The 9,445-nt window shown below is 28.3% G+C and overlaps 2 protein-coding genes across 2 annotated transcripts; both read left to right on the top strand.

The window, feature by feature from the left end:
* Positions 1-239: 239 nt before the first annotated feature.
* LOC141672036 (histone H3.3-like) lies at positions 240-2,531 on the top strand. The gene is made up of 5 exons (XM_074478520.1): positions 240-255; positions 1,815-1,888; positions 1,992-2,068; positions 2,154-2,244; positions 2,361-2,531. The coding sequence occupies exons 1-5, from the start codon at positions 252-254 to the stop codon at positions 2,529-2,531; spliced, it is 417 nt and encodes a 138-aa protein (XP_074334621.1). The 5' UTR covers positions 240-251.
* Positions 2,532-6,207: 3,676 nt separating this feature from the next.
* Positions 6,208-6,737, top strand: LOC141674226 (histone H3.3-like). Its single transcript, XM_074480946.1, has 3 exons — positions 6,208-6,275; positions 6,360-6,450; positions 6,567-6,737. The coding sequence occupies exons 1-3, from the start codon at positions 6,208-6,210 to the stop codon at positions 6,735-6,737; spliced, it is 330 nt and encodes a 109-aa protein (XP_074337047.1).
* The last annotated feature ends 2,708 nt before the right edge of the window (positions 6,738-9,445 follow it).

The raw sequence follows: 9,445 nt of genomic DNA, 5'->3' as shown, positions 1-9,445 counted from the left end.
GAGTTCGGATGAGTAAAAGAGTGAAGCCGAGCTTTTTTCTTTTAAACTAGTACTCGGCTCGTTAAACTCGAAATCGCTTGGACTCACTCCGGTTTCGGTAATAATTTAGCTCGGAATCAGCTCGAACTCAGTTAAAATTCTGTTATAATAAATTAGTTACAATGATATATATTACAAATGATAAATTATTACTAATCACTAATATATTTATAAATATATTTTTCTCGTCGTTTATTAATAATTTAATAATTATGGAAATGTCATTCATACTTCAAAATTTAACGCTTAATTTTTTCATAAGAGAACTATCAAACATCGTAATCATGATTTATTTGTCTCCAATTTTTTTATAATTTCACGAACATCATTAAATAACCTGTAATTTACATACACCCGATTTTAGTAAAATATTAGAACATAATAAAATTTTGACGTCTATATTTTAAAAAGTAATTTACGATTTCTAAAATTAGCATTTTCTAAATAGTGTAAAATAAGATTGGACATAATCTTAAACCTCGACGTCAAAAATAAATATATATAGATTTAAGTTTATTAATCAATATTGAACATTACTATTCTTTCGGTCGTTAAACTCTGATCATCTCGTTTCATTTTTTTAAAAATAATTAACCTCAGCTCTGTTCAGAAAGAACTTGACTTGTTTATGAGTTTGATTTGATTTGCAAATGTAACTACTAAGCTCCGTATCATATAGTAAGATTATAGTCTTTGTACCATATTAGAACTTTATTACATATGAATTTACACGTACTTTTTATGAATATTTAAAATTAATTGTCGTAAAATATATGTAGTTGTATTTTAATTTAAGTTATATATGTGTTAACTAAAGTTTTATATGAGTTTTTTTTTAATTTTGTAGTTAAAGACAGTTTGCATGCACCTATATATATATCTATATATGAATATATAGGTTTAAGATCAAATACAAAATTCTTAAGTACAAGATTACAATTTTTTTGATTTTACTTATATAACACGGGTTAAACATCATTTATTCACTAATAACTTAAATTATAATAAATAAATGTAATTTATTTCTTCGATATACTTCTCATTCGCCAATATTAAATTAGTTCACCCAAAAAATATTGGGTACAGAAATTATAAAATATTGTTAAATGATGTTAAATTCGAGTGATATTTGTAATAACCAAAAAAGTTTGTACATAATTTGTATCGGATTTTATAATCAAAATTTATTGGTCGAGTGTGATTAGTCCGGTGAATTTAGTCTAGTTATTAGTAAGCCCATTTGTAAAAATCTACTCTTATTTTTAGAAATTAAAATATTCTTTTTAAATCTTTGCATATTTTGCACACAATCATCTAGATTTTTATTAACTTTAGAATTATTACCATTTTATCTATAAAAGATCCTCGATCCAAATATTTTTGAACACTCCAATAAGAACATGTTGAGTAGGATTTATGATCCGCACCTACCTTTAAGATTGATTATAGACCGTCAGATGGAGGGTGGGGAACTCACAAAACTACACTTAAGAGCCGTCAATTCATGTAGAAACTACTAAGCACATCATTAGCAACTTGTAACTGTTAAATCAAAACATAATCCCCCTGCCCCATATATAAAAACAGTTTCCCCCTCCCCATTTGTTCTTCAAACTTTTATATACATCCACTAGGAAGTGATAAAGAGAAAATAAACCTCAAAATATTTGAAAAAGAATTATAGCTAGGTAATTTATTAAGTGACATCTAATTATATGTATGTCATGTAGTATTCATCAAATGTATTGATTGAAAACCATTCTTATTTTATTTTTAGATGGCTCGTACCAAGCAAACTGCTCGTAAATCTATTGGAGGAAAGGTTCCTGGAAAGCAGCTCACACACAAGGTTACATCTTATTAAATGCCTATAATAGAATACATTATGATCTATCTTCTCCTAACTTGATATATCTTCTCCTAACATTTCTGTGTTTTGTTCTCCATCACAGGTTGCTCGTATGCGTGCTCCAACAACTGGTGCCTATAGGAAGCCACATAGATACCGCCCTGGAACAGTTGCCCTTCGGTATATATTTATCAATTCATGTTATTTATTGAAACATCATTTCCTGGTTGTTGCCCAAGGCTTATCATACTGTAATTTCTTGTAGTGAGATCCGTAAGTATCAGAAGACTACTGAGCTTTTGATATTAAAACTTCCATTCCAGAGGCTTGTACGTGAAATTGCTCAAGGAATTAAGGTTAATTAGTTTTTAGTATATTTTTTCAAATAACTTTACCCAAGAGAAACCTTATCTTTGTGTATCTCATGTGCCAAATTTATTTCTAATTTGCAATAGTGAATTTGTTGTTACAGAGTGATTTGCGTTTCCAGAGCCATGCAGTCCTGGCTCTACAGGAGGCATCGGAGGCCTACCTGGTAGGCCTATTCCATGATGCCAACTTGTGTTCAATTCATGCTAAGCGGGTGACAATAATGCCAAAGGACATTCAGCTGGCAAGGAGGATCCGCGGAGAGTGTGCTTAAGCAGTTGATTCTGCCCGAGAGCAGTTTAATTAAAATAGTAGTTGTAATTGTAATTTTGAGGATTGCTGATATATGTGGGAGTGATGAAGAAAAATTATATATGTTGAGTTAATCTTCAATGAGGAAGATACCTTTTTCTTTCCGTATTCACTAATATTAGGAAAGAAGATAATTCACAATAATGAGGAAATCCTAAATTATTAAAATGTAATAAGAAATGAAAAATAGTACATTTCCCTTCAATTAGTTTACTTATTAAAATGAGAATCCAAACTAATGAAAATTTAGAAAAAAATGAGAATCCAAACTAATGAAATTTAGTGAAAAAAATTACTTTATTCAAATTTAATATATTTGTACCCTTATTCCTCAATTTCTATTCCTTGTTGTATGTATTACCTCATGAAAGATTGTTCTAGCGAGGAGATGCCACTCACACATTTCTCATTTTCCAATTTGCCCCTCTCTCCATCTCTAAAAGCATGGGTCAATTTGACTTTTTTGATAGTCTTTGTTCATAACATTTATTATTTTAATTCAAATTTTGTTATTTTAATTTTGAAAATTATGATATATTGTTTATTTAGTTTGTGTTTTATTAATTTTGATGATTATCAATTTGATATTCAATGGGATCAATACTAAACAAACTCTAGAATTCAGTATGATATATCTCCTAACTTTTCTATAATTGTAAGTTTGAGAATTGATGATTTATGTGGGAGTTATGAAGAAAAAATATATATGTTGAGTTCATCTTCAATGAGGATATGTTTTTTCTTTTTGGTATTCAATAATATTAGGAAAGAAGATAATTTATCACAATGAGGAAATCTGAAATTGTTAAAATGCATTATGAAATTAAAAATAGTATATTTACCTTAAATAAGTTTGTTTTGATAAGAGACACATGAAAAATGAGAATTCAAACTAATAATTTTTTTTTTAGAATAAATCACTTTATTCACATCTAATCAATATATTTGTCCCACCTATTCCTCCATTTTTATTCCTTACTGTAAGCTTTTTCTAGCTCCTCTGCTCCTACAACCATGAGATTACCATTCATTTACTCCTCCTTTCTTTGGTCTGCCACTACATATTTCTTATTTTCCCATTTGCCCCTCTCCTACCCTAGCATCTCTAATAGAAGCATGGTTCAAATCTGAAAACATAGGATGCCGATCTTGAAAACATATGTTGTCTTTAGAATTTGGACATGAACTAAAATATTTTTTGAACATTTTTTTCAAATTATTATTCCTTCAGATTTTATTTGGTGAAATATTGGGTTTTTAACCGAGTCTACTACTACAAGTCTTTTATAAATATAAAAATACAATAATATTTAGAGAAGAAATAAAGTAAAAATATTTTGGATCCTGAGTCTTAGTTAGTAAACATAAATAGTTTAATTTTGAATTTAGCACAATATTGATGATGCAATCAAATGTCAATTTGTAAAGATTTGCTCACACACACTAACCACCTCAACAAAAGAAAAACTTGATACCACAGTTATTCAAGAGTACGGCTACAAATAAACAGAGTTATTATGAATAATACTGGAGATAGGCTCGTTTCAGTGAACTCAGTTCGTCTCGTCTCCTTAGTCAAAACGATCTTAAACATGAAAATGAGTTCGGATTAGAAAAAGAGTGAAGCCGAGCTTTTTTCTTTTAAACTAGTACTCGGCTCGTTAAAATCCAAATCGCTTGGACTCACTCCGCTTTCGGTAATAATTTAGCTCGGAATCAGCTCGAACTCAGTTAAAATTCTGTTATAATACATTATTTATAATGATAAATATTACAAATGATAAATTATTACTAATCACTAATATATTTATAAATATATTTTTCTCGTCGTTTATTAATAATTTAATTATTATGGAAATGTCGTTCATATTTCGAAATTTAACGCTTAATTTTTTCATAAGAGAACTATCAAACATTGTAATCATGATTTATTTGTCTCCAATTTTTTCATAATTTCATGAACATCATTAAATAACCTGTAATTTATATACACCCGATTTTAGTAAAATATTAGAACATAATAAAATTTTTACATCTATATTTTAAAAAGTAATTTACGAATACCTAAAATTAGCATTTTCTAAATAGTGTAAAATAAAATTGGACATATTCTTAAACCTCGACGTCAAAAATAAATATATATAGATTTAAGAAACAAGTTTAGATCGATAATGTTTATATCATTATAAGAAAAAGTTTATTAATCAATATTGAACATTACTATTCTTTCGGTCGTTACACTCTGATCATCTCGTTTCATTTTTTTAAAAAATAATTAACCTCGGCTCGGTTCAGAAAGAACTTGACTTGTTTGCAGCTCGATGAGTTTGATTTGATTTGCAAATGTAACTACTAAGCTCCGTATCATATAGTAAGATTATAGTCTTTGTACCATATTAGAACTTTATTACATATGAATTTACATGTACTTTTTATGAATATTTAAAATTAATTGTCGTAAATTTATGTAAATGTATTTTAATTTAACTTATATACGTGTTAACCAAAGTTTTATATGAGTTTTATTTATTTATTTATTTGTAATTTTGTAGATAAAGACAGTTTGCATGCACCTATATATATATATCAATATATGAATATATAGGTTCAAGATCAAATACAAAATTCTTAAGTACAAGATTACAATTTTTTTGATTCTACTTATATAACCCGGGTTAAACATAATTTATTCACTAATAATTTAAATTTTAATAAATAAATATAATTTATTTCTTCGATATCCTTCTCATTCGCCAGTATTAAATTAGGGCACATAATATGATATTTTATTTTTCTTCAGAAAATCAAAAGTTTATTTCTTTAATATAGAAGTGTGCTTAGTCATTACTAAAATTTTGTTAAATTAATATTATATACTTTTCAATTTTCTTTATCAGTTCACCCAAAAAATATTGGGTACAAAAATTATAAAATATTGTTAATTTATTTTAATTTTATTAATAATACCAATTTAAAATTATATATGATATGAATTCAACACATGCATAACTATTGTTTAACACACACGAGTTTGAACTCTAGTTATGTATTTGTTGAGCATAGCTATAAGAAAATATGAGACTTTTGTAGAAACTTTTGCAATTTTTTCATAAATTATGAAATGTTATGAAAATGTTGTACTAATATAGTAAATGTTTTTAAAAATTTTACTCATTTATTGTTAAATGATGTTAAATTCAAGTGATATATGTAATAACCAAAATTTACTCATTTATTGTTAAATGATGTTAAATTCCAGTAATATATGTAATAACAAAAAAAGTTTGTACATAAAAAAGTTTGTACCGGATTTTATAGTCAAAATTTATTGGTCGAGCGTGATTACTCGGGTAAGCCCATTTGTAAAAATCTTCTATTATTTTTAGAAATTAAAATATTTTTTTTAAATCTTTGCATATTTTGCACACAATCATCTAGATTTTTATTAATTTTAGAATTATTACCATTTTATCTATAAAAGATCCTCGATCCAAAATTTTTTGAACACTCCAATAAGAACACGTTGAGTAGGATTTATGATCCGCACCTACCTTTAGGATTTATGATCTATCTTCTCCTAACTTGATATATCTTCTCCTAACATTTCTGTGTTTTGTTCTCTATCACAGGTTGCTCGTATGCGTGCTCCAACAACCGGTGCGTATAGGAAGCCACATAGATACCGCCCTGGAACAGTTGCCCTTCGGTATATAATTATCAATTCATGTTATTATTGAAACATCATTTCCTGGTTGTTGCCCAAGGCTAATCATACAGTAATTTCTTGTAGTGAGATCCGTAAGTATCAGAAGACTACTGAGCTTTTGATATTAAAACTTCCATTCCAGAGGCTTGTACGTGAAATTGCTCAAGGAATTAAGGTTAATTAGTTTTTAGTATATTTTTTCAAATAACTTTACCCAAGAGAAACCTTATCTTTGTGTATCGCATGTGCCAAATTTATTTCTAATTTGCAATAGTGAATTAGTTGTTACAGAGTGATTTGCGTTTCCAGAGCCATGCAGTCCTGGCTCTACAGGAGGCATCGGAGGCCTACCTGGTAGGCCTATTCCATGATGCCAACTTGTGTTCAATTCATGCTAAGCGGGTGACAATAATGCCAAAGGACATTGAGCTGGCAAGGAGGATCGGCCGAGAGTGTGCTTAAGCAGTTGATTCTGCCGCAGAGCAGTGTAATTAAAATAGTAGTTGTAATTGTAAGTTTGAGGATTGCTGATATATGTGGGAGTGATGAAGAAAAATTATATATGGTGAGTTAATCTTCAATGATGATGATACCTTTTTCTTTTGGTATTCACTAATATTAGGAAAGAAGATAATTCACAATAATAAGGAAATCCTAAATTATTAAAATGTACCCTTATTCCTCAATTTTTATTCCTTGTTGTATGTATCACCTCCTGAAAGATTGTTCTAGCCAGGAGATGCCACCCACACATTCCTCATTTTCCAATTTGCCCCTCTCACCATCTCTAAAAGCATGGGTCAATTCTGACTTTTTTGATAGTCTTTGTTCATAACATTTATTATTTTAATTCAAATTTTGTTATTTTAATTTTGAAAATTATGATATATTGTTTATTTAGTTTTTGTTTTATTAATTTTGATGATTATCAATTTGATATTCAACCGGATCAATACTAAACAAACTCTAGAATTCAATATGATCTATCTTCTCCTAACTTTTCTATAATTGTAAGTTTGAGGATTGATGATTTATGTGGGAGTTATGAAGAAAAAATATATATGTTGAGTTAATCTTCAATGAGTACATGCTTTTTCTTTTTGGTATTCAATAATATTAGGAAAGAGGATAATTTATCACAATGAGAAAATCTGAAATTGTTAAAATGTATTATGAAATTAAAAATAGTATATTTACGTTAAATAAGTTTGTTTTGATAAGAGACACATGAAAATTGAGAATCCAAACTAATAATTTTTTTTAAAAAAATCACTTTCTTCACATCGAACTAATCAATATATGTGTCCCACCTATTCCTCCATTTTTATTCCTTATTGTAGATGGCTAATACCAAGCAAATCCCCTAGTAAATCTAGTGGATGAAAGGTTAAGAGAAATCCACGGGCACACAAGGTTACATATTTTATTAAATGCCTATAATAGAATTCTATGACCTTATTGCCTATAATAGAATTGAGTATGATCTATCTTCTCCTAACATTTCTATAATTGTAAGTTTGAGGATTGATGATTTATGTGGGAGTTATGAAGAAAAAAATATATATGTTGAGTTAATCTTCAACAAGGACATGCTTTTTTCTTTTGGTATTCAATAATATTAGGAAAGAGGATAATTTATCATAATGAGGAAATCTAAAATTGTTAAAATGTATTATGAAATTAAAAATAGTATATTTATCTTAAATAAGTTTGTTTTCATAAGAGACACATGAAAAATGAGAATCCAAAGAAATAATCCCTACCCTAGCTTTAAGATTGATTATAGACGGTCACATGGAGGTTTTCCCATCCCCATTTGTTCCTTCAAACTTTTATAAACATCTTCATTAGGAAGTGATAAACAAGAAATAAATCTCAAAATATTTGAAGAAGAATTATAACTAGGTAATTTAAGTGATTATTTCTCTTTTAATTTTTTCCTGTATATGAAGTACAGTTTAAAGTTCTTCCTAGGCATTTTGATCTATCTAATTATTTGTATGTCATTTAGTATTCATAAGAGGTATTGAGTGAAAACCATTATTATTTTATTTGTAGATGGCTGATACCAAGCAAACCCCCTAGTAAATCTAGTGGATGAAAGGTTAAGAGAAAGCCGCTGACACACAAGGTTACATATCTTATTAAATGCCTATAATAGAATTCGTATGATCTATCTTCTCCTAACTTTTCTATAATTGTAAGCTTGAGGATTGATGATTTATGTGGGAGTTATGAAGAAAAAATATATATGTTGAGTTAATCTTCAATGAGGACAAGCTTTTTCGTTTTGGTATTCAGAAATATTAGGAAAGAGGATAATTTATCACAATGAGGAAAGCTCAAATAGTTAAAATGTATTATGAAATTAAAAATATTATATTTACCTTAAATAAGTTTGTTTTGATAAGAGACACATGAAAAATGAGAATCCAAACTAATAATTTTTTTTAAAACAAATCACTTTATTCACATTTAATCAATATATTTGTCCCACCTATTTCTCCATTTTTATTCCTTATTGTAAGCTTGTTCTAGCTCCTCTTCTCTTACAGCCATGAGACACCATTCATTTACTCCTCCTTTCTTTGGTCTTCCACTTCATATTTCTTATTTTCCCATTTTCCCCTCTCGTACACCAGCATTCTAATAGAAGCATGGTTCAAATATGAAAACATAGGATGCCCAACTTGAAAACATATGTTGTCTTTAGAATTTAGACATGAACTAAAATATTTTTTGAACATTTTTTCAAATTATTATTCCTTCAGATTTCATTTGGAGAAATATTGGGTTTTTCACCGAGTCTACTACTAGCAGTCTTTTATAAATATAAAAATACAATAATAATTAGAGAAGAAATAAAATAAAAATATTTTGGATCGTGAGTCTTAGTTAGTAAACTTAAATAGTTTAATTTTGAATTTAGCACAATATTGATGATGCAATCAAATGTCAATTTGTAAAGATTTGCTCACACATACTAACCACCTCAACAAAAGAAAAACTTGATATCACAGTTATTAATGAGTAGGGCTACAAATAAACAGAGTTATTATGAACAATACTGGAGATCGGCTCGTTTAAGTGAACTCAGTTCGTCTCGTCTCCTTAGTCAAAACGATCTTAAACATGAAAATGAGTTCGGATGAGTAAAAGAGTGAAGCCGA

The sequence above is a fragment of the Apium graveolens genome, chromosome 7 (assembly GCF_009905375.1).
Source record: "Apium graveolens cultivar Ventura chromosome 7, ASM990537v1, whole genome shotgun sequence".
NCBI classification, from domain to species: domain Eukaryota; kingdom Viridiplantae; phylum Streptophyta; class Magnoliopsida; order Apiales; family Apiaceae; genus Apium; species Apium graveolens.
The sequence above is the reverse complement of the archived record's forward strand: the minus strand, read 5'-3'. Positions and strand labels throughout refer to the sequence as shown.

Excerpts from the sequence above, each read along its gene's own strand:
- LOC141672036 (XM_074478520.1), top strand. Across the intron at positions 1,889-1,991 it reads GAAAGCAGCTCACACACAAG|GTTGCTCGTATGCGTGCTCC; the intron begins GTTACATCTTAT and ends TCTCCATCACAG. Across the intron at positions 2,245-2,360 it reads AAATTGCTCAAGGAATTAAG|AGTGATTTGCGTTTCCAGAG; the intron begins GTTAATTAGTTT and ends TTGTTGTTACAG.
- LOC141674226 (XM_074480946.1), top strand. The coding sequence starts at position 6,208 with ATGCGTGCTCCAACAACCGGTGCGTATAGGAAGCCACATAGATACCGC. Across the intron at positions 6,276-6,359 it reads CCTGGAACAGTTGCCCTTCG|TGAGATCCGTAAGTATCAGA; the intron begins GTATATAATTAT and ends AATTTCTTGTAG. Across the intron at positions 6,451-6,566 it reads AAATTGCTCAAGGAATTAAG|AGTGATTTGCGTTTCCAGAG; the intron begins GTTAATTAGTTT and ends TAGTTGTTACAG.